Raw genomic sequence first — 24,863 nt, 5'->3', positions numbered from 1 at the left:
TTCAACTGAAAAACCAATTAAAAAAGAATATTAAATATATATATTTTTTTAAATTAATAAATACAAATAAAATAAATAATAATTTTATTTCGATTATGTTGTTTTCATAATCGTTGCAAGCCAAAATCGTTATTGCGATTAAAATACGATTAATTGAGCAGCCCTAATACAATCTCAACTTATTTTTATAGTAATCATTTCTACATAACACGAATATTTTTGCCAATATTACACTCATGTTTGAACAAATCGTTGGCAGACTCGACCAGTCTTCTGACTTGAAAGTAAAAGCCAAACACATCGACTGATGACTCTCCCAGGTAAAGGGTTTTCACCTCAATCATCTAGAGTGTTTGTTCAGGACGCCATGCCCTGCACTCACACAGGTTAACACAGAGAATCCATTTTAATCAGATTGCAGTCGTCCTACCTTTTGAAGGACGGCTCTTTCTAGTGAATCCGCCTTCATCTGCTCCATCCTCAGGCTGGCGCCCAGTGCCACACCCTCAGCGTTGGCCTTGGCACGTACCTGTGCTATGTCCTCGTTAGCCCTGTTAGAGAGGAAGTGAAGGAGACAAAGGAGGCCGTCAAATCAAGAGTCTGGTCTTGATTTGCAAGATGAAGAACGTGCCCGGTGATTGAGTGACATGGAAGCTTACTTGTCCAGTTTCTCCTCAGCGTGCACCTTGAGGGTTTGGTATCGCTGCTCCTCCTGCTTGATCCGCATCAGGTAGTCCTGCGCACACCTCTTCAGCACCTCCTCATTCTGGACGGATTAATGAAGAGAATATGAAGTGATCCGGCTATTACGTGGCAGCAGATTTAATAGCGTTTTATTACTGAAGCTCTACTGACCTTCTTAAAGCCCTCCAGGACCCCCTTCATGTTCTCGTACCTCCTGAAGAGGTCAGCGAAGGAGCGCTCCACAGAGTTGAGGTCGGCTATTGCCTGGTCCCTCTCCAAGGTCAACTGTCTGACAGACTTACTGCAGGACAGAGTCTTCTGGTTCTGCTCGTCCTCTGCAACATACAGAGGATGGAGCAAAAGATTTAAAGGGTAAGATGTGGAAGAAATCTTAAAGGCTGAAGACAAAGGTTGGCAGTGTTTGCTTTCAGGGCTCCTAACCTTTAGCACAGCTGACCTGAGGAACTTAGACTACAGAAACCCCCTGATCTCTTTAACTCATCTTTCAACACTCACTTCTACAGTTTGGATATTTTTCCATTTTAAATCTGTGTATCTTTTATCATTTTATTTGAGTTTATAAGTTTACAAGTGGTTCTTTTGCACAGGCTTTTACTACTGCTGTTGTATTTGTTATTTCTATATGTGGACTATGTTTTTGTTTTCTCCCTTGCTTTTTTTGTCTTTGTTTTGAAATGATCATTACAAATGAAGTCATTATTATTTATTATTCTAGGAGATCAGCAACAAATATAATGGTTTTATTAAATTCAAGTAAAGTCAATCCAATTATTTCATGCAATCTTACAATCTTAGCTGAGGGTTTTATTCTCTTATTTTAACTGGAAGAACCCGCATTTTAGTCATGTTTTCTAATGACACAATGCTTGGGGGGTTGTCATGAAAACCACAAACTACTTACTCTATAGTCCAGGGTTATTCAATTGGCGGCCCGCAGGCCAAATCCGGCCCCGAGGTGATATTTACTGGCCCTTTGAGTATAATGTTAAGTAAGTAATATTTTCTTTTGGGTCAGAGTGCCTTTATTCCAGAGAGGGTGTTACATTGAGAGATAGAGGGGAAGACATTGCCTGAAAACTTCGGCGGGCTCGGGTTTCGAACCCACCTACTAGCTACTGTAGTGACAACTGTCATTGATTGCATCTCTGCGTGAATGATTAGATCATTTCACCTAAATTAAATCAAATGAAATGATGTTGATGGTTAAATTAGCTTCACATGTAGGCCTACTGAGTTCTGAACTTGCCATTTAGATCTAGAAAGGCCTTGGGGCTATGTTGTTTGATTTAATTAAACACAATATATGCACTCCACTATGCTGTTGTAGTATTTACTGTATCTGAAGCTCTTAATATGATTGCTCATATTTCAAGCCATCTTTTTCCCGGCCCCTTGCTTTGGATCATTTTCATCAACCGGCCCCATTCCAAACTAATTGAATAGCCCTGCTCTTGTCTATACAGTAAGCCAGGCATTCTGAAGCCAGAAGACATTAAACAAAAACAACATATACCACCACCAGGGGGCAGCCACTCACCAATCATCTGTGCAACTGTTTTCTCATACTCTGCAACTATGTTCCTGTCAAGTAGAAAAACAGAATGTTCACAAATTATCAATGTTGTTTTTTTCAATGTATTAAGACAGGTTTCTTTGCAGTTGTACTTTCAAATGAAGCAAACATCTAGGGAAACAGTTCCATACCTCATCTCCAAAACCTCCAATCTGCTGTCCTCATACTTCTTCTTCCACTCATTGACCTCAATCTCCTTAGTGATGATCTAATTGGACGACAGGACATGAAGAAAACAAATATTCAGAAATAAATCAATCTGCAGATGCTCTTTATGGAGAGAAACTTGCTGTGACATACCTCCTCTCTGATCAGGGTGAGCACTGCGGCCTTGTCCATCTCACTCAGAAAGATGTGGTCCTGGGACAGGGCGGCAGCGTCTGAGCCCTCACTGCTGGCCATCTTTGTGGAAAGCTTCATGGACATCTCACTCTGTGGAACATGCAGAGAACATACTGTTTAAGTCCAAGATCTGACAAAATAACATCCACGATCATGCTACTTCTGCTGTTTCTACTGTTCTTATTAGATCACATGATGTCTGTGCAAAGAGCGATGCAAGAAAACAGTTCTCAGGGGTGTTGATTTTATTAATCAAACATTTGTAAAAACCTAAAGCGTGCTCATCTTAGACAAATATTGCGTGAGGAAAAACGTTTACATCAAAAAATTGATATTGGAGCGTGAGAAAGCAAAACACAGGGTTCATACACTTTTTCACCAATGATTTTCAATGACTTCTCCATGACCTTTACTGAATTTTCCATGACCAAAAAAATTACTCTTTCTCAGCGGTACCACCGAAAATTGTTTATTTTAACATGGAACAGGAAAATAAGGTCTGCATATGAAACATGTTGTGCCTATCTAAAACAAATCAAATAGTAGGCTTACTAGCTTCTACACGCTAAAGCAACTAAAATCTCTCACCAGCAAAATACCTCGTCAGTTAAATGCCATTTTACGTTTCAGTACTATACGATACAGTATTTATTAGATGGATAAAATATAAATTATATTTGATGCAACTTTAGTTACTTTTCCAAAACTTTGGGAAAAATATTGTTTTCCATAACTTTTCCAGGGCCTGGAATTAGCATTTTGAATTTCCATGACTTTTCCAGGTTTTTAATGACCGTAAGAACCCTGAAAACAGTCCGTTAATGGCTGAACTATCTTCTTACCAATTGAAATAAAGAACAGTTTTGCGGTCATCTTTAAATATTCATACTGAGGTACCCAAACTACTACTACTTACTATATCACTTTTCAGACTGCAGATTTCCTTCTCCTCTGGGTGATCTGTAATCTTTGTCTCAGGATCTTTGAGGAAAAAAAAACATTTAAAGATAAATGGCAACTTTTTTATGTTGAAAAACCCCATATCTGAGTTATACTAAGTTATAATCCACACAGTAGCATATTACTGTGCTCAATGTCACTTCATCTTAGAAAAATATGGCAGTATTTGTCTAGTTTTCATGAGATTGTGTTGTTTCCATGGTTAAAATATAGTGTGATTCTTGCACCACTGATGCAGACCAATTCTAATACACAACTATGGGAGATATTCACAGTGTAACACGTCTTACTTTCTTACATTCAGGCCTGGGTTGTGAGTGTGAATTCTCCATTTAATTCCTGCCTAAAGTTTGATACATTCTTAGGGCTTTGTAATTTATACATACTCTATCTATACTCCAAACAGAAGTTGCTGAGAAAATCATGAAACGTTATCCCTTTGCTTGTTGACAGTTTCCAATTCATGCTGGTGTTGGAACTGGCACCTCTCTGGGCATGCCTGCCTCTTTAACACCATGCCTCATTCATACACTGTTTTTTTTATATATTGCATGCTTCATAAAATACTTATCACTGCCAACTTTGTCTATTTTTAAATGAGCACCCAGTGGAGAGTTTGAAACATACCATCCTTAAGACATATATCATCGATTGATTTATCGACTGTCTGTTTTTTCGGAGGTGCTTTGTTGCACTGGGGTTCTCCTCTCTCCTCCTGGATGTCTGCTGTCTGGCTCAACATGCCGGTGCAGGCGAGCTTCTCCTCATCAGTGGCGTGATGAACTCGCTGAGTGATCTCTGGGGTCGAGGCCACCACCTCCTCCTCCTCCTCCTCCTCCTCCCCCTGGAGATCAGGGAGACAGATAGGAGCCTTGTGTCATACTTCCATATCAAATATCAATTAAAAAAACAACAACCTTATACTCTTTTTGTACTTCTCTAAAAAAAAAGGTTTATTAAATGTATCAAATATGAAATGGACGGACTATGGAGAGGAAGTGTAGTATATACACAATGTCTTGAGTATATCTGCTGCACTACAGACCTGGAGCCGCTGCTGGTGCTCATGTCAGCTTCAATCAAAGTGTGTGTGTGTGTGGTGTGTGTGTGGTGTGTGTGGGTGTGTGTGGTGTGTTGTGTGTGTGTGTGTGTGTGTGTGTGTGTGTGTGTGTGTGTGTGTGTGTGTGTGTGTGTGTGTGTGTGTGTGTGTGTGTGTGTGTGTGTGTGTGTGTGTGTGTGTGTGTGTGTGTGTGTGTGTGTGTGTGTGTGTGTGTGTGTGTGTGTGTGTGTGTGTAAAAGTTCGGCCGAGAGGTTAGACCGCTGCTGAATAATGGGAAATGCAGTGTCACTGCAGTAAGGTGTAACATTTCAGATAAAAAAGCTACCGTTACCTGATCGCACACTTCAAGCACCAAGGACTGGCTCTCATCATATTTCTGCACTTTACAGGAGTTCCTACAAAACAAAAACAGCATGATTCAAGATTCAGAATATATAGAACAAAAGTAAGGATTCATAAGAATATAACAACTGTTTCTACAACCATATAGCTGCAAGCATTTTAATGCATATTAATAGATGGTCCAAAAATAAGCTAGATAGACTATAATTATACTAGCGCTGCCAAACTTCTGGAGGGATCACAAGACGGGACACATTAACTTGATGATGTATGGCCTTGTGAGTTGAGGTGCAAGCAATGATTATTTCTCTTAAATGCTCCTCCAACAGCTCAGCACATGCCAAGATGAGAGTAACATGGCAAGCCAGCATGCAGTAAAGAGAGCTTAGATAGTAAGAGTACTTACAACAGAAAACAGAGAAACTTGACTTGCTCAGATGTCCCCGGGCTAATAGAGGTGGACGAAAGCAGAGGTCGGGGGGGTTGCGTAACAGACAAGAGGAGGAAGGATGAAAGATGAAGGGGATATTGATTTAGGGAATGGATCAGGGGGAAGAGACAAAGGAGAGCGTGTGAGTGGCTTAAGGCGTTGATCGGCATGTTAGATAGTTGAAACATTAAGCAAAACCCAAGATGCCCACAGACCTGGAAAAGTTTAAATTAGCATTGCAGCTATAAACACTTCTGAAGGCCTATATATATCCTGTTTGGGAATTGCATCAATGGCCAGTATGCAGTGTTAAGTGCTTAGCGTTAGTTCAAAGCAAAAATTAGCTGCCAACACATCCAGCCTAAGAAAAAACGTAGTGGAGTTGATCTAAACCTCATATGACAGAGTATCACCTTTTATTATTGTTTATAATGTTACAGCCTCAAAATGGCAAACTCTTGGAGTAAAATAGAAAAGGTTTTGTTCTCCTTTAGACTTACTCGATTGCCCTCTCTTTTTCTTTCTTGGGAATCTGCCTGGCTTTCTTCTCTCCCGCCGGTTTCACTACTTTAGGTTTGCCCACGTCTTTCACTTTTTTCTCCGGCTGAGGGGCACTGCTGGACGAGTCCTCGTTGGTAGTATTTTTGGAGGATTTAAAAGGGTCCACAGAGTCGTCAAAATTGTCTGGATCAAAACTGTAGGAGCTCTTAGGGAGCACTGGAGTGCTGCTCGCTGTGCTGTTGCTACCAAACGGATTGAAGTTGGGGTCGTCCCACTGATTGGGATCAAAGTTATAGGCTCCTGATTTAGGCATAGGAATATCGTCTACGTTAAGAGTTGCAGTTGAGTCTGAAACTGGCAAAGCAGTTTCTGGAAGAGGATCAAAAACCGGTTCTGACACTGTTTGAGAAACTGGTTCTGTGATAATGGGTACTGGTGCTGGTTTAGAAACTGGTTCTGTGATAATGGGTTCTGGTGCTTGTTTAGAAACTGGTTCTGGTGCTGGTTTAGAAACTGGTTCTGTGATAATGGGTTCTGGTGCTGGTTTAGATGAAGCCTCTGACGCTTTGGCCTTCTTCTTAGCTGCCAGTTTCTTTTTACCACCTAATTTCCTCGGAGGTGGCTTGGTGACTGTCCCCTCGTCCAAACCAAACTCGAGCATTACGGACTTTGCCTCTGACGACGACGACAATGACAACTCAGCTTCTACTGGAGGGGCTGCGCTGTCCTCACATGCTGGCAAAGAGCAACCGATTGGCTCTAGTCTGGGAAAAGAGCTGGAACCAAACGGTGGGGGAGAGTTCTGGATTTTGGATCCGCCGCAGGTGAAAGGGTTAAAGCCGTCATCCAACTGGTCAGGGTCAAATTTGTAAGTGGCCTTGGGAAGAGGAAGTTCCTGTTCCTCAAATGTTTGGGGAGGTTCGTCCACTGAAGCCTTGACCTCGAGTGATGGAGGCTTAGACTTCCTGTGTTTAGTCTTTTGAGGGGGCTCTGTCTGGTCAAGGCCATTGCACTGTGGTTCTGGGTCAGCCAGAGGTTTCTGCTCAATGCAATGGAATGGCTCTGGTTCTGGGGTAGGAGCAGGAAGAGGAGCAGGATCAGGAGATTGAGCTGGAGCTGGAGTTAGAACTGGATCTAGAGCTGGAGCTGGATCTAGAACTGGATCTAGAACTGGATCTAGAGCTGGAGCTGGATTTAGAGCTGGAGCTGGATCCAGAGCAAGAGCTCGATCTAAAGCTGGATTTAGAGCTGGATCCAGAGCAGGAGCTGTATCTAAAGCTGGATCCAGAGCAGGAGCTGTATCTAACGCTGGATCTAGAGCTGGGGCTGTATCTAAAGCTGGATCCAGAGCAGGGGCTGTATCTAACGCTGGATCCAGAGCAGGGGCTGTATCTAACGCTGGATCCAGAGCAGGGGCTGTATCTAAAGCTGGATCCAGAGCAGGGGCTGTATCTAAAGCTGGATCCAGAGCAGGGGCTGTATCTAACGCTGGATCCAGAGCAGGAGCTGTATCTAAAGCTGGATCCAGAGCAGGGGCTGTATCTAAAGCTGGATCCAGAGCAGGGGCTGTATCTAACGCTGGATCCAGAGCAGGAGCTGTATCTAAAGCTGGATCCAGAGCAGGAGCTGTATCTAAAGCTGTATCTAAAGCTGGATCCAGAGCAGGAGCTGTATCTAACGCTGGATCCAGAGCAGGGGCTGTATCTAAAGCTGGATCCAGAGCAGGAGCTGTATCTAACGCTGGATCCAGAGCAGGAGCTGTATCTAAAGCTGGATCCAGAGCAGGGGCTGTATCTAAAGCTGGATCCAGAGCAGGGGCTGTATCTAACGCTGGATCCAGAGCAGGAGCTGTATCTAAAGCTGGATCCAGAGCAGGAGCTGTATCTAAAGCTGTATCTAAAGCTGGATCCAGAGCAGGGGCTGTATCTAACGCTGGATCCAGAGCAGGGGCTGTATCTAAAGCTGGATCCAGAGCAGGAGCTGTATCTAAAGCTGGATCCAGAGCAGGGGCTGTATCTAAAGCTCGATCCAGAGCAGGAGCTGTATCTAACGCTGGATCCAGAGCAGGGGCTGTATCTAAAGCTGGATCCAGAGCAGGAGCTGTATCTAAAGCTGGATCTAAAGCTGGATCTAGAGCTGGATCCAGAGCAGGAGCTGTATCTAAAGCTGGATCTGGAGCTGGATCCAGAGCAGGAGCTGTATCTAAAGCTGGATCTGGAGCTGGATCCAGAGCAGGAGCTGTATCTAAAGCTGTATCTAAAGCTGGATCTAGAGCTGGATCTAGAGCTGGATCTAGAGCTGTAGCTGCAACTAGGACAGGCGCCGGGACTTGGAATGGCTCAGAGGATACAGCTGTGCATTCAGGCACTTCAGGCTCTTCATTCACTAATGATGGTGCAGGGGCAGAGCCCAAGGCCTCTGGGACATTATCTGGTTGCCGTGCGGGCAGTCTCTCAAAGTTTACCTCCAGAGGGTCACCCATGGGCGCCACAGGCTCATCCTGACCCATGTTGTGGCTGAGCCAAAAATCCTGATCCAACACAGGAGCAGTCACTATCAGCTGCTCCTCCTGATCCACATCTAAAGAAAACATTTGAGGAAAAAAAAGAATTAAAAAAAATATATATTCAAATGCACAATATCAAAATTGCATTCATATTTCTTGCCTATAATTATCTCTCCAATCAAATCTAAACTCAGATGTTAGTGACATCTGATTGGTTCCTAGCCAGCTAACTGTTCCTTTTGCTGCTGTTGCCATGGCGATGTCCTACTAGAAACTCCATGATATTTAAACCAAGTAGTGCATTAACAAAAAAGAGAAAAAAAATAAAGACCTATGATTTATTTTTAGTTGTGTTGACAACAACAGGGCCAGAGGGGGGGTGGGGGGTTGAGTTATTATAGCCTCCAGGGAACCCTTTGACACATCAACATATTTCACTACGCCTGTCATACTCGCCATATTCATGTAATATTATGTTGCTAGGAGACTAGCACAGTCTGCTGTGTTCCTACCTAACTCTCACATTAGCAGAGTGTCCTTTTCAAAGTAATCCTGCAGTCCAACATGCCCATACAAAGATTTCATCATCCAAATCTACATGAATATTCAATAGCAAAGTACAGGACTCCTTGGTGTTCTCTCACTTGTTTTTTTATAAAGGGAGGAGCATGTGGAAGCAGGAATAAACCTCACTTGGCTGCAGGAAAGTGCAATATGTGGTCTAATTTGCTTAAGTCAATTATGGTTTTGCATGCGTTATACATTACATGTTACTTGTTAGATGCTTTTATCCAAAGCGACTTACATACTCAATACTGTGGACAATCCCCACAGGAGCAATTTGGGGTGAAGTGTCTTGCCCAGGGACACAACGACATGCTGACTGCAGTGGGGTTTGAACCTGTGCTCCCCTGATCCGAACACCAACACCCTCCCCACTGCGCCACACGCCTTATACATATGCATACTTAATTTTTTCAATAAAAAATACTTTGCACCTGTGATTAATAGTTATTTACAGTCAAACACTTATAATTATTATTAATTAAAGCACTTTGTTTTTAAATCACAACAATTTTAAATAGTACTCAAATAGTAAATATAAAAAAATATATAGAATTCAAATGGATTGCCAAATGTAATTTTATCATTCATTTCACCACAGATGCCTCTTTCTATTTAGGAGACATACTATAAACAACCCTTAATTATCCATTTGTTTATTACCACTACGTGCCTTTTTGGTCCTGACAAAAGTATTAAAGTATTTAACAACAGTCCCCATGCAATATACTCATGCTGATGCAGCGATGGAGACTTTGGAAGGGCTTACACAGACATAGCCATTAGCATGTTTACATTTAAAGGAGTTTCTAGAGGCACTTCAACTCCCGCCTGCCAAACTTCCTCATTCACAGCTGCAGGAAGGGATGTTTGTGGGTTAAAACAAAAGTGAACTCCCTCTTCGCTACCCAACGGTTGACCTGAACAATGTGCACGTTTGAAAATGTTGTTGTAGCCATTTTACAGGAAGGATTTACTCCTACCAATGCTGCCTCACGTCAACACATGGGCCGTTTCTCAATGTCGAGTAAACCTGCTGCAGAGACACTATTTCAAGTATACTACGTCATCGAGTGGCGCCGAAGGACTGTTTAAATGCATGTTAAATGCCCAGCATTCGGCGCCACTCGATGACGTAGTATACTTGAAATAGTGGCTCTGCAGCAGGTATACTCGACATTGAGAAACGGCCATGGTCTCCTCAAAACCTCCTTAAAAAGCGGGCTGCATGATAGTAACAGCCTGATAACAATCTTAGTTCAGTCCCTCCCCTATCAGTGACCAATTCAACACGAGGTGAACCAAAGCTTTTGTTGAACCTGTTGAATTCCAGAGCGGAGGCCGTGCACTCTCTGCTCCAGGCTCCTCCTCTTAGTGATTCAATTGACAGCGCTGTCACCATCATCACACCCAAACCTCAGAGTGCATACCTTCTGACATACCAAACATGTTTCACTGCTTAGGTGTTACTCACCTTAGTTACCGCTAATAAAAACATTGCAATTCATCACATTGAAAATTGTGTAACAATATTATGGATTATAATCAATGTCTATAATCAAACAAACTTATGATGCATTAAATAAATTGCATATAGTATATAATAACAATGCATTAAGGCATTATAGAAAGATTATGATGTACTACAAGTATAAGAATTATAATGCACTATGGTCCTTGCAAAAGAAGAGTCAATAAGTATATAATATCTAACCTTATCAATTATTATAAAACGATTTATGATGGGCTACAGTGTGTTAGGATTATTGAAAGTGTTAATAACTAATATACAGTACTTTAAGCTGATTTTGTATGTTTGTAATGCATAAAGAGAAGGCCATCATAAAAACTGTGACTGAAAATCTAATATTGCCATAACTTGTCATGGTATCTTTACTTACAGGCCGATAAAGTACAATCAAAGGTAAAATGCAGAAGGCAGGTACATTCGGTACAAAGTCAGACTGCATATGTATCCAATTACTCTGGTGTGGTGAACCTGATACGCCTCGCACAGTTCAGGCACAGAAGCGGAGTTAATCTAAACCAGTATGTGCTATTTAAATGATTATTTTATCATATAAAGATGACGGAGTTGATGCATTTAAAAAGCAATTTTCCTTTTGTTGACTATCAAAGTGTCAGCCAAATGAAATGTAATGATGTCTGAATATTCAGGAACATAAAAGGACTCCTGACTTCAACATAGACTCCTGTTACCATGGCAACTTCAACGAGGGACACTGGGTTTATAATATGTATATCAAAAGTACATTTCTTTCAAACTGTTTAATACTAGTTTAATGTTAATGAGAACAGCCTGCTACCGGGGGTGTTTCTGCAACGTGATTTCTCAGTGTCTTTTGCTCAGGAGTTGCCCCACCTGTTTTGTCTGCATCAGTGTTGTTGTTCTCCAGCTCTTCGGGGAAGGTTGAAGGAGCGTGGACAGGAGATGATGCTTCAGGAGTTTCAAAATGACTCTCTGAGTCAGAGCTGTGGAACCCAGAGAGAGAGAGAGAGAGAGAGAGAGCGTGCACTTTACAAAACATGAAAAAGCAGTAGGAAAGAAAATATTCATTATATAACTGAGGAGTAGTGATCTCAATATAAACACTATGTACTCTAAAAGACTCTACTTAATTAGCACTGGATTGAGATGTGCAATATGTGCAAGTGTAAGGACAAAAGCAAATCATTCACATTGTACAAGATGTTCCCTTCTAGGGTTGTTCTATTTTCATACTTTTTACAGGGGGGAACTATCAATTCAGAGAAGCAAAGATGGTGCTGAACCTTGATGAACCTTAACAAGTCTCTACTGTCCCAGATCTGTCTATATTACACCTAACTCTCTCCTTTGATGCTGTATTGGGCTTCGGCAACACCCGGCACTATTTGATTCATGCTAGTAATGTAGACAAAGATTAAGATAAGATAAAGAGGAAGAGGAAATAGGGCAGACCACTCTTTCCTGTCAAATCTATAGCACTATTGTTTGAGACGGCACCCTACAAATGATCTTTATGTATGAATTTTAAAATAAGATGTGAACATTGCAACTGAATCCAGCCGTCAACACACTTTACTCGTGATTTAACATTGTAAAGCAGCAACATTCAATTTTGATTAGATCACTTCAGGAAGCCATATCACAGTGCGTTCATTATTGGTTAGATAACTGCTGATAGTAAACAAACATTGTGGCATTTGAGGCTAGAGTGGTGATAGATTATCCGGTCAATCACATATCTAAAGTGTGGGAGAAAAAGTAGTGGGGTAAACATTTACTTTGAACAAAGGCAGAGATAACGTTATCAAAGCAGACCCGAGGATAAGAGACAGGATAGGGTGATGCTTTGACCATGTGTCATGTTCCTGAGCAATGATTACATCATTCAACTAAACCTGTACCTTGCTGCATTGCTGGAGTGTGTGTTATATTTCTGTGCAGCCACAGAAATGAGGATGTAGTGCCAGCAAGAAAAACATTCAGTTCAAACACATGGCATGAACCAAAGCCACACCAGAAATGTGTCAGCGCTGCATGGCAACATAACATATCTGACATCTGACATTTAAACAACAACAAAACAGAGATTCCTCAACCTGACAGGTGCACACACACACATGGACATACATGTGAAAATGCCCCCTCCTCCAGTTCAGACAGTGTGAAGCACAACACTTGCCTGTAGCTTTGAGATCTCTCCTCCTCCTCCTCCTCCTCCTCTTCCTCTCCAAGTTGCTGCCTCTCTTCGCTGGCTTCATGCCCCTCTTCATCCTCCTCTCCCTCTCCCCCTCGCACTGCCGTCCACGTCCATTTGGCCCATGACACGGGTGACAGCCAAGACATCACTCCTCTTTCCACGGGGGCTATTCAACCCTCTCTCGAATCAAAGGACTCCCTGAACTGTTTTCCAGGGCCTGACGTAAACCCTTTTCTGTGTGTTTCTCCTTAGATTTCCACCCTGCCAAAGGCTCTCACATCTTCCCACAGAGGTTCTCTCTTCACATGAGTTCGCAGATGCCAATGAAATGAAAAATCATTTATATTCCCCCTCTTCAATTTGTAAAGCCTCCGTCTTAAAATCATAAATTCTTCAGGTGCCTTCTCTTATCTTCTTCCAGTCACGCTCCCCCTGCCTCTGCCTCGATGGCAGAATACCACAGCTCTGATCAGCTGGGTTTCAAAATGCTGTTCTCCCTCTCTCCTCTGCTGAGCACCCCCTCCCAACCTCCATCTCGGGCTGGTCCACCGATAAAAAACACAGCGGGGGAGGCAGGAAGCTTGAAGCTCTGAACATGAATGCAGCTTCGGTTACTCAACCACATGAGTTCCCCTGTGGTTGGACAATGGTACGATCCTGTCAGTCCGCTCTACCACTCTGAAGCAAAAGGAGGGAGTCAAAAAACAAACACAGAAGGTGGAGGAGGAGCTGGACTGTTGGGGCTCCACGTTTTATAGCCCATAGAGAGGGTAGGAATGTGGGGCTAGTTCTTAAGCCTTCCCTGCTCCCCCAGGCTGTTAAACAGTTAACTGTTTTCTCCCATCCAGTTGCAGGCAGGCATGCATGACCGGGGGAACCAGTTTTGTTATAGCCCCAGGAGATCTACCTGATTCAATTTGTCTGCGGTTCAGACCACATAACAGACAGGGATCGAGGGCCTTCAATGCACTCATTAAGGGATCGTAAAGACCCTTTGTTGTTTTTGACACGAGCACACATTGCACTATATTTTTCTGTTTATCTGTGTTATTGTGTTGCACTGTTGGAGAAGCCTGTGACCTAAGATTTTCATCGGCATAACTACACTGTAGCTATGTTCGTATGACAAAATAAAGAACCTTGAACCTTGAACATTGTTGAATGCTTTTAAGACAAAGAAGAATAACACAAGAGGACTGTTCTCTTAACTGCAAAAACCCAAGAGCCACTCATTAGTATCAACAACGGACTCTCCATGTAGATTAAAAGGCCCTTGACACACACAAAGATAAACAGCTTGTGGAAATAGTCTCAATCCGAAACACAGCTTCTCGTGATCTATTAATACCAGCTGATGATGGTGATGTGATATTATTAAATGTTCTTGTCAAACTGTACTTTTTCAGGAGTTGCGCTCTTTATGGCACCACTGACCAGTGGTGTTCCCCAGGGCTCCATCTTTGTCCCCCTGTTGTTCTCTATCGACTAGCTCTCACTGGGACACAACATTTGTTTATATTGTTACAAGAATGAAACTCAGTTATTTTGCCCAAACTTTTGAAAGCCACCTATGTCACCTAATCTCTTTTCTATCAGAAACCCAAGACCTGGATGTCTCAAAACCAGTTAAATTAAAAATAAATTTCGACTCCACTTCGAGCGATAGAATTACTATCAAAGCACTTATATACTAACAAAGGACTGGCTTATCTAAAGCCAGTTGAGTAGCACTTGAAATGTTTTGGCTCTATGAAACCTGATGTACTTATAGGATTCTGTTTTCTTCAAGTTTGTATCTTCTTGGTCGAATGCACTTATTGTAAGTCGCTTTGGATAAAAGCGTCAGCTAAATGCAATGTAATGTAATACATCTTGTTTATTAGTGACCTCTCTTGTCATAACTGTTTTCTAATCATGCTTCCTTCCATATATTATGAAAAGCTCTTTAAGTGTATTCATATATTTATATCTAATGTCATGATTATTTAAGTCACTGTTTTCAAGGTTTAGCCACAGCACAATCTCTCCCCTATAGTTATAAAACAAATGATAGCTGGCTCCTATTACTGAATTGCTGCTCCCTGATGAGCCAAAGTGCGGTTTCAGATCTGACTGAGCCCTAACTCAAAACTAATGGTGCCCGTTTTGTTTTTGTGGTTAGGAATGCTAGTACAAGAACTTCTTCTTAGAGAATCAGTAACATGTTTTACTTCTAACCTGTCTTTAAAAAAACAACATATTTGTGTCACTTAAGTTGTAATACTATATGTATTATCTGTCCCATTAGTTTATTTCACACTTTATATTATGTTATGATTTAAAGGTAGTTAATTATTTGTATTTTTAGTGGCCTTATTTAATTTAATTGTATTGTGCTGTCTACAAACAATTTTGATATGTTAATTTCCAAAGCAAAATGAAACACACAACATAACTTCAACATGCCCACAGCTTGTGTGCTTTTTCAAGACCACCTGTATGATATACTTACTGTTTTGTTTTGTTAGCCTTTACATATAACATGCTAAGGCATCCTCTGTTTATTGTTTTAGAATACTGTACTCCTTCTCCAGAAACTTCTCTTAGGTTTGGTTTGGCAATACAACAGCTAAAACTCCTCCCAAATTCCAATGGAGGAGCAGAGACACACACACGTGCCTCAGTCAGACTCAAAGTTTCCACATTGGACCAAAAGGGTGGAGTTTGTCATTTGCCAACATATTTACTATCTGGCTTCTGGCGGGGCTTGAGGCTGGGGTGCAGCATCGATCCCTGCTTCATTGATCATGTGAAAGTGGTAGTGATGGGGTAGTAGTACAAAGAGATTATCACTGGAGTCCAATGATCAATGTGTGCCTTTATTCTGGGGATAGTTTATCTTTCCTGTCTGTTAAATGTTGGCTAACAAAAGCAGCAGTCCTATTTTTGAATTCACTGAACAACATTGGAGACCCTCAGTCGATAAGGCCTATTAGAACAAAGAATACGGTCTTAACACATATGAGGAGCCATCCTTGTTTATAATCCTTGATCAACACTCAGGTTTTATTTGAGTAATAAACAAAGATACAGCAAATTAATAACCTTGAATGGGAGGTGCGATTGTGGTGTGTTTTCTGCTCTATGGATGTTATTTTTCAAAATAGAAATGGGAAAGATATTAAACTCTGTTTACTTAGGTTCTTGTCTTATTCTTAATGGTTGCTTGTTGCATTAAGGGTTCAAATTACCATCCATCTAACATAAACTCATAACTTTTAATTGCCATTATTTTCAGGAACACACTTAAAACCTGAAGTGAGCACCTCCGTCTTTTTCAATCCTTTCAAAACAAACCAATTGTTCCCACAGATGACAGCTTTATGTCTGTTTTTTCTAGTCTAAAAATGGCATCAATACACATCAGTAAGTAGCGTGAGGCAGCTGTGTGTATGTTTCCAGATAAAAGACCACCACAGCCACCAGACGTCTTGACTAGGAGTGAAGCTCCACCAAAATCAAAACACAACACGAAAGAGCTCAGATTTCAAACAATGAGGGAGGAACCCAAAAGCCTATTTTAACAAAAAACAGAAAGTGACTAAAAGCAGAAGGAAAAACAAGTCTGGCCTCTTCTCTGTTGCCACAACAACTCAAAATCTGCCCGCGTCTGTCCAAATGTGACTAATGACACATTTCTGTTTAGTCTCCATGTCAGGCTTAACATTTAGTAACAATATTTTCCTGACAAAGCTGCCCTGTCCCTTAACAGCTCAAGTGTCTGAAAGAATGCAGACATACTATGTGCACATAAGAACATGATATATTTACTCTGTGTCTTCTTCAGTAGCATAGATTAAACACACTTGCCATAAATAGAAACTGTGTCTCATTTTTAGAAGACAATAGTGGAGCAACATCCTTACACATAGCCCCTCCTTGGAGCCTAAAATAAGTGTAGGCACAAGAGAGTAGGAAGCAGATCAAATGTGACTAGAAGAATTGTTTTGTGTGTTTTGAGTATCAAAGGAGGAAGAGGAAGGATAAGTGGAACAAAGGCCACTGATAGAGATAATGTGTGCAACAATAACCATATGTTTGTAGTCCTGATTTGCCCTTACACAAGTGAGAGGCAAACTAAAGTGTCAGCTCTCTAATATACAGTATGGATAGTGACAAACAGTCATCAACTAACAGCAAGGTACTAGCTGAACATGTTTCGATTTGACTTTAGATTGACCACATCCTGTCAGAAATGAGCAACTACGGTACCTTATCAAGCCATGAAAAGACACGATTTCACTCTGAGCTGAACAGAATCAGTGTGCTGCAGCAACATCTAGTGGGGAAATTGCATAGGCACACTGGCACAGTGCACCTAGAAAAGACAAAAAACATTGCTGAAAAGGCATTGACCTATTCCGATTGCAACAAACATCATCAATTTAAATACCTAATTAACAATATATAAACACCAATACAAACCAACCTTTTACCTAATATGACATCAGCTGATTTGGAGCTTTAGTGGTGCGTATTCTATTCTCAAGTAACTTTTCAAAGAAATTGACACTAATTATTTGACCCCAAGGATTGTTTTGGGGGGCCTCATCACATAAACCTAGCTGGTAATCCAGGTTTATTTGCCATTGACTTCCCTTTAATTTAGCACTTTTTATACTGTGCAACTATTCTTGCCTATTAACTGAGAATCTTAGCACACTCATTACAAGAGACTCTAAAATCTAAAAGATTTAGAAGTCAATATCGTTTTTACATGATAAGTATTCTGTACTAAAATCAAGCTAATTAGCATTCACCTAATGGTGTGTAAACGTGTAAACCAGTGAAAGTTATTCTGCGGAAAATAATTTCATGGACTATCTGTTGTCCACTGCACTCTAAATTAATACATACAGAACAGTGCGTTTGTGAGAAGTGAGAGTAAATTGAGCTTTGTATGCTATCTTGTGACACTTACCCGGCTCCATAGTAAAATACGTTGCCGTAAAGACCATAGTTTAGACCAAGAGCAAGTACATTACGATACGGTCATTTGAACATAAATAGGATAAAAGACGAAATAAATGTACTAAATAAACTAGTTTGCTGCTAAACTATGAACATTGTTTCGTCGATGGGTGGCAGTACGTTTCCCGAGGATGTGTCAGATTTATAAGAAGTCCGCCAAGCCCGAAGAAGAAGCACTTCCGTTGTGACGTAATATTTTAGCCATAGCAAATGGCGGTTGAAAAGGGTGGACAGTAAACACGTTTATAACTGTAACTGTTTAAATATCATCAAAACATGTACTCGAGTGTGTCGGATTTACAGAGCAGTTACAACATGTTTATTTTCAACTTTCAGGTGGGTTCATTTGTCGTGCTGACTGGAAATTCACTGCCAAAGACACGAAAACGACGCAAACGGTAAGAAAAGTTACACTTTATGGCAGGGCTAACTTTAGCTACAGCGTTCGGTTGGCACAGTAACGGTCAGCGGCAGAGGTGGGAGAAGTACTGTGATCTTGTAATTAAGCAAAAGTATGTACTTAGTTACTTTACACCACTGGGCCAAATTAGGGTCAGTGGTCTGTTAAAATATGTGCCTAATTAGGGCTGGTGCTGTGTAGAACAATTAATAGGCAGTGTTGGAGAAAGTATTTCAATTATTCTGAGTACAAGTACCAATACCATACTATAAAGAAAGTATAAAGTAGTATAAAATCAAAATACTCAGGTAAAGCTAAAGTACCTCAAATGTGTACTTAAGTACAGTACTTGAGTAAATGTACTTAGTTACTTTCCACCACTGTTAGTAGCCTATGTAGTATATTTTAGTATGCATAACGCCAACGTTTGCTGAGTTAGCTTTAGTTTCCGCTCTGAAGCAGTTCAGTTCATGTATAAATTCTAAAGCTGAATCTCAATGTCTACAGTTGATATAATGGAGAACAAAGATGGAGAAAATGAAACTGAGTCTGAAGGGACGGAACTCCGTCTGAAAGTCGAGTCGTTGAAGCAGGAGCTCCACGAGTGCAGAGCCGAGCTGGCAAAGCTACAGAAACAACTGAAGCAGTCAGAAAGACTCCAGCAGAACACAGAGAGCTACAACGAAGACCTGAGAAAACAGGTCAGTGCATACTAAAGAAATCACCATTAATGATAACAACACAGACGGTAAACAGCTCTGCAAAAACACTGAGTTTAATCAGTCTAAATCATCATATTCCCATTATCATGTTATAACAGCGAGCATTTTAAGAGTGTATGCCATTTTGAATTGATCTGTTTCAGGTCGACCAGCTGAGTGCAGAGATTCATCAGCGAAAGAAGAAAGATAAAGACAGAGTTGACAGTGAAACTCAAACGGAAGAATATGTATGGACAGAAACTGGTGTGTTGATTTTGTATTTACATTACATACATTAATTTATCATTTATATTTTTGTTAGAAAGTGAGGAAATAGTTACTAAGGGTTCAATATTCTTTTGCAGATTATTACAACTACTACTATGGGGGCAACACTCAGAACCCAGAGGCTTCAGACAGTCAGGAAGGCCTGAACACAGAAGAAGCAGCAGCAGCGGCAGCAGTAGTAGTAGAAGCAGCAGATGGCAGCAACGCAGCAGGGATTTCAGCACCAAATGAAACAACAACAGCAGCAGCAGCTGATGTTGATAACCCCACGCCTGACAACGGTGTTGAAGTCACAACAGAGGTTTGTTTATTATAAAAATGCACATGTTTATTTTAACATCATGTCATGAAATCGATATTAGAATGCTATTGATAGTTTCACATATCGATTAATTGAATCCTCACTAAACCCATATACTGAAGTAAGGAGATGTTGATATGGATAAGTGCAATTGGAGTTATGACTCATTATTGGCATTGTCTCATTCAGGAAGGTGATGGAGGATCCATAGCTGATATTTTGAGGGCCACTGCTGAAGAGGCTATGACGCAGACCGGGTTTGTCTTTGATGAGACGACTGGGTTGTACTATGACCACAGCACAGGCTTCTACTACGACTCGGTATGTCAAAAAAACACCCTTTTCAGTACAATAAGGCTTAATATAGCAGAATATGTTAAACAGCATATTTTTCTCGTACCAGTCATCTGATTTTTAAACTAATTTCTCCTCCTCAGGCCAGTCAGCTGTACTATGATGCCAACACAGGCATTTACTACTACCATGATACAGAGAGTGGACGATACCAATTTCATTCCAAGATTGAGGTGCCTGCTGCACAGACTGCTGCAGAGCCTTGCAAAGAAAAAAGCACAGGTGAATGGAAGGGCAGAAAGTCAAAGAAAGGGTCCAAGAAAAGCTCCCACCAGGACAATAAGGTATGTTGCATCTGTGGATCTCTGACTGATGCATTACAGAGATACATTTTATACTTGGTGGCTGACAGCGGGCTGATGACTTTGTAGTTCCCCTTTTTAAAAACTTAAATTAGTCATAACTTTATTGGTCTCAGTCTTCCAATGCTTGTTTTTCTTGAAATATGTAAGATTAGTTGACTAAAAAGATTGTCCTCTGACCTAGGTGCAAGAGGTGACTTGCTCATTGGCTAAAATGAAGATTTCTTCTTACTGGGATTCTGCTTCCCGCAAAGGTACACCTTTCCTTCCAGCACGCAAAGCAATACAGAAGATCAATACTTTTTCACCTGGTCTCTTAATTCAATAGTTTTGCCATCACAGTGGGGTGAATTAATACTGATAAAGCACTCATAGAGTTCAATGAATGTGGTGTTACTCGCACAAGCAGCACCTTAACATTTGTAGGTCTATATCAAGCTTTAAAGTAAGGGATTACATTTTTCACACAATAAATGTTAGGATGGCAAAGTAGTAAATTATAGTTGTAATTGTATTCATAAAGCATTCCTTTCATCTTGTAAGATGACAAAAAAGGCTTTTGTGTAATTAAGAATCTGTTTAAATGCTCTTTAGTTACTCTGTACAGCGGCATAAACCACAAATGATTCAAAGTTTTAGCTTTGCTTATGAATCTGGGAGCAGAGTAGAATTAAGATCATTGTAGATTTCCTGGTGTCATTTTAGAGGTCTATAGCTAATTGTCTTTGAAGACTGAAACTATGTACAAACACGGTGTCAGACATGAAATATGGGATCTACAAAGCCAGCTTGCCCCCTGTCAGTGAACATCACTGAAGATAGTAAACTCACTGTTGACTGTCTGATGGCAGGAATTCACATTTGACGAGGTGAAGTTGGAAGAAGAAGAAATTGACTGGGTCGAAAGGCCAACAACCAAGAGGAGCACAGAATCACGAAAACTGAAGCGAAAGTCTTGCAGTCCGGACACGGCCTCGCGTAGAAAAGACTCTCATAAACACAGAGCGGATAGCGACAAATCTTCGTCAAAGAGGAAGAAGCAGAAAAAAAGTTCCCACGATGATGATAAGGATAAGGATAAGGGTCGATCAAAGAAGAAAAGTAAGAAATCAAAGACAAAAAAGCAGAAGAAGAAAAAGAAGAAAAGCCCGGCTCGGAGCGATGATTCAGATGATAACAGCGAACCAGAAGAGGGTGAGCTCACAGAGTCGGAGAGAGAGGAGTGGGACTCCACTCCCTCGGTCTCATCTTCCAGCTCCAGCTCCAAGGAAAGCTCGGAGGCAGAAATGGAGACTCAGATGAATGCAGGTGAGAGGACAAAGCAGCTAAATTCACAGCCGGGCCCGCATCCAAAAAATATTGTACTTGGGTGAAGTAGTTTAATCTGGTTGTAATTAAAATGTCATTAGTTACTATCACTAGCTTTTTGAGGCTGACATGTTCCCTTTTTTTTTTGTTTACAGCCAAAGAGATATGGCCGCCCTGTGTCAGAGTGACAGTGGTCAGATCTCCAGTGATGCAGGTCGGCACTCTGTTCATCATCACGGCCACCTCTCCAGCCACCATTGGCAGGTTTGTGCTATTTCTCTCTTGTGCATGTTGTTATACAATGGGTTGCCACAAAGGTAAACAGTGAGGCTGCTAACAAAGAGAATGACATTTAAGAAATAACCCCCCTGTGAAAAGTGTTGACTCACTTAGTGAAAATATTAATATTGATCTCTGGGTAAGTTAAAAAGAAAACAACCTGCTGTCTTTCCTGTTGCAGAGAGAAAAGCATGGACCATGCAATCCTATTACCAGAATTGGGAGTCAGCAAGGTAACTTTTTGCTCTTATAAATTGTCCACGGATCTTCCTAATTTATTTGCATTTGTGATGTTTCTCACTGAACTGTGTTTGGGTCCAGTTTCACGCAGAGGTGTACTTCGACCAGGAGCAGCAAGGCTACATGCTGGTGGACCAGGGCAGCCAGAATGGAACAGTCATCAATGGCAACCGGATCTTGCAGGTCAACATTTGATCTCAGTTTGTAGCCTTTTTTAAAAAAAAGCCCTTAAACTCAGTAATGACCTTATCAATGGATCTTCATACTACAGCCCAAAACCAAGTGTGAGCCACAAGCACTGATGCACGGCGACGAGGTGAAGATGGGAGAGACTGTGCTGTCCTTTCACATCCACCCGGGGACTGACACCTGTGATGGCTGCGAGCCTGGCCAGGTGATGGCCCACATCAACAAGTACAAGAGAGAGGAGAATACAGGTGAGCCACCTCATGAGAAATTAGTTTTAAGTGCAAGTGTGACAGCCAAGGCTTTAGACATTTCGTTTTTCTGTTGTCGGTCGGTCACATTCTCTTGGTCACGATTGAGGGGATTCATAAAATGTGTCAATGGTGAACTGATTAGAATTTGGCAGTAAAAGGTCACTGAACTAATTAGCGATTCTCTGTATATCTCCAAAGCCCCTGCTGCTCCCACCAAAGAGGACAAAGAAGCACTGAGACAGAAGGAGTTGAAACAGATGAAAGCCAGATATGGCTTGCAGGTGAGTTTCATCAGGACTAGCATCCTCAAGTTTAAGCTTTAAACGTCTTGTTTCTTCATGCAGCCAATCACCTCTGTGCTTTTCTGTAAACAGAGCAGTGAGTATGAGGAGGCCAAAGCCCTGAGGAACCCCAGGTACCAGGACCGAGCGGAGTCTCGGCGACAGACTGTCGGTAGTGAGGGTGTTTTCCAACGAGACGATGCACCTGCTTCTGTTCATCAGTAAGTACATTGCCCTTGACTATATCGGTAACGAAAGATAATATAGGATGATGTGCTAATCAAGTATTACTCGTTTCTTATAGGGAGATCAGTGAAGTCAATAAAGGACGGAAAATGCTGGAAAAGATGGGCTGGAAGAAAGGAGAGGGGCTGGGTAAAGAGGGGACTGGCATGAAAACCCCGGTAAGTCGAGTTCTGCTGATGCCTTTGTTGGCAGGTTGACTGACAATGTATTGTAAATCAACAAAACAACTTAATTATTCTTCTTTTTTCCTTCCTTTCTGCACAGATTCAACTGAAAATCAGGAAGTCCCAGTCCGGTTTGGGGGCTGGTGCCGCCCTGTCTCTAGACGCCGCCTCTGTGACCAAATCAAAGTCCCAGAAGAACTGGGAGAAAGCGCGTGAAAGATTTGCCGATACGTGCCAGCCTGATGTGCCGTCACCTCAAACACCAAAGAACAAAGCCTGGGTGAAAGGAGAAGAGACGGCTGACACAGAAGCAGGGGTTGAAACAGACGGCCAAAATTTAGAATAGCTAGACACAGCTGGACGTTTGACGTGTATCACTGTACTGCCCGAGGAAACGTGATATACTGTCTTTACATTAGAAACCAATAACACTATTTCCACATTGAAACAATTGTGTTATTTTACAGTCGTCGGGAACACCCTAGCAACCAATCTGAGCTGGTTTACTCAGTTGTGAAGAACTAAATGTGTCACCCTAATTTTTCTGTCAACGCTACCTGTCAACCGGTTTTCCAATGCTGTGTCAACAGGATTTGTAAAGTCACAATCTGTTTGTATAATGTGTTGGTGCCTCCTTCTGTAGAAGTGAATTGTGTGGAATGTTACAGTCCAAACACTGAGGAACGCAGTGAGCGTGTTTCAAGGTCCAGTGTGCCTGTAGCGCTGCCTCCCAGAATAAAGGCAACATGAATCGCCTCGAGCTAATATTGACACGTTGGAGCTATATTTCTCACAATGAGATTATGTTATGATGACACAAATGCGGATCTGTTGGAGACGATCCTAAAATACTAATCATGTTAAACCAGTCTCAACTACTGGTGTGTTGTACATAAAATAAGAACATGCTCAACCACTGTTTCTGATAATGTTATTTTACTTGGCATTTTGCATGAAAGCACATGGACACACTTACACATACTTTTGTGAGGCCAGTAAGCAAACAATTTTAACAGTGTCTGTATGCAGTCTTATCTGGGAGCTCATGGGTGTGTGAATATTTGCATGTGTGTGCAAGTTGCGAGCTTGAACAGAGGCCCCTCTAAAATTAAATGGAAAAATAATGCAAGTTTAGTTAAATCCTCAGTATTGTAGTTTAGTAAATACTATACGTTTCACTGCTACTTCGTTACTAAAACTGCATACATATTCACAAATATGTTCAGCTGAAAGCAACACACATCTCAAGTCAACGAATGGAAGTGACAACAGTTGAGGAATTTCACTCACATGACACTGCTGATGTGACTCCTTGAGCTGGCTCGCCTGCTGCCCTTCTTCTGACTGATAGTGCCACCCATTGTAATTCCTTTGGTCGATGGATAGGCAAACTGGTGTATTCCCTTAGCTAGTGTGCATACTATCCTGCACTCCTGAGTAGCAGCGCTTCAATGCTGTCAGCGTTCTTCTTCTCTACTGACAGGTGGGTCCTCCTGTTCCTCCCTCCTCAAATCTCCTCCCTCAACTTTACCACCAGAAAGTAAACACTCAGACGCTGATACTGCAGTCTTGTAATCAAACTGGGAGGGATCAACTTGTGTCTTCTGTGCCCGGTTCAATTGGGTAAAAACGTCTCAGCCCCATAAAAAGATGTGGTGAGTCACGAGATAAGTGGGAATTCGTTCTGTGAGGATGTTGCTTAAGGCTTTCCAGAGATCTGGCTTGACCAGTTCAGAGGAACACTGAGCCACTGTTTCTTTCAGGGGAAGGCTTCTCAATATGTCATTTCTGCCTCATGTAGGGCAAAATCAGCAGATTGAAGTTATATTCATGGCCTGTTTCGTGTTAATGATGATATA

General features: G+C 41.5%; 2 protein-coding genes across 10 annotated transcripts in view; one reads left to right on the top strand and one right to left on the bottom strand.

Annotated features, from left to right (window-relative positions):
- LOC117486485 (transforming acidic coiled-coil-containing protein 1-like) overlaps nt 1-24,863 on the bottom strand; it is a 31,028-nt gene that overhangs the window by 1,158 nt on the left and 5,007 nt on the right. The window contains exons 1-13 of one of the 7 annotated variants that reach the window (XM_034134942.1): nt 12,673-13,368; nt 11,367-11,476; nt 7,588-8,493; nt 5,913-7,335; nt 4,972-5,035; nt 4,208-4,418; nt 3,537-3,601; nt 2,579-2,710; nt 2,410-2,486; nt 2,243-2,286; nt 856-1,019; nt 660-766; nt 431-551 (exon numbers count right to left, since the gene is read on the bottom strand). In XM_034134942.1, the coding sequence (XP_033990833.1) occupies nt 431-551; nt 660-766; nt 856-1,019; nt 2,243-2,286; nt 2,410-2,486; nt 2,579-2,710; nt 3,537-3,601; nt 4,208-4,418; nt 4,972-5,035; nt 5,913-7,335; nt 7,588-8,493; nt 11,367-11,476; nt 12,673-12,836 (3,588 nt within the window). In that variant the 5' untranslated portion in view covers nt 12,837-13,368. Of the gene's footprint in view, nt 1-430; nt 552-659; nt 767-855; nt 1,020-2,242; nt 2,287-2,409; nt 2,487-2,578; nt 2,711-3,536; nt 3,602-4,207; nt 4,419-4,971; nt 5,036-5,912; nt 8,494-11,366; nt 11,477-12,672; nt 13,369-16,941; nt 17,037-24,294; nt 24,468-24,863 lie in introns of those variants that run through there. The other 6 variants (XM_034134940.1, XM_034134941.1, XM_034134944.1 and 3 more) reach the window with 6 other exon arrangements.
- aggf1 (angiogenic factor with G patch and FHA domains 1) lies at nt 17,882-23,917 on the top strand. Of its 3 annotated transcripts, XM_034134946.1 has the most exons (16): nt 17,890-17,951; nt 18,037-18,098; nt 18,608-18,801; nt 18,966-19,065; nt 19,167-19,390; nt 19,580-19,711; nt 19,828-20,028; nt 20,898-21,354; nt 21,510-21,618; nt 21,815-21,866; nt 21,955-22,056; nt 22,145-22,310; nt 22,512-22,594; nt 22,688-22,815; nt 22,899-22,998; nt 23,105-23,917. In XM_034134946.1, exons 3-16 carry the CDS (start codon nt 18,616-18,618, stop codon nt 23,348-23,350), a joined length of 2,286 nt encoding a protein of 761 aa, XP_033990837.1. In that variant the 5' UTR covers nt 17,890-17,951; nt 18,037-18,098; nt 18,608-18,615; the 3' UTR covers nt 23,351-23,917. The 3 variants fall into 3 exon arrangements, with proteins under 3 accessions (XP_033990836.1, XP_033990838.1, XP_033990837.1); XM_034134945.1 differs by having other exon boundaries at nt 17,882-18,098; XM_034134947.1 differs by lacking the exon at nt 20,898-21,354 and adding an exon at nt 20,231-20,300 and having other exon boundaries at nt 17,882-18,098.

The sequence above is a fragment of the Trematomus bernacchii genome, unplaced genomic scaffold (genome assembly GCF_902827165.1).
Source record: "Trematomus bernacchii unplaced genomic scaffold, fTreBer1.1, whole genome shotgun sequence".
Lineage (NCBI taxonomy): Eukaryota > Metazoa > Chordata > Actinopteri > Perciformes > Nototheniidae > Trematomus > Trematomus bernacchii.
Note: the sequence above shows the minus strand (reverse complement) of the source record. Positions and strands in the feature narration are given on the sequence as shown.

Bases quoted from the DNA above. Each gene is read 5' to 3' on its own strand.
- aggf1 (XM_034134945.1), top strand. From the start codon at position 18,616: ATGGAGAACAAAGATGGAGAAAATGAAACTGAGTCTGAAGGGACGGAA. The intron at 19,066-19,166 runs GTGTGTTGATTT...ATTCTTTTGCAG, and splicing joins ATATGTATGGACAGAAACTG to ATTATTACAACTACTACTAT. The intron at 22,311-22,511 runs GTGAGCCACCTC...ATATCTCCAAAG, and splicing joins CAAGAGAGAGGAGAATACAG to CCCCTGCTGCTCCCACCAAA.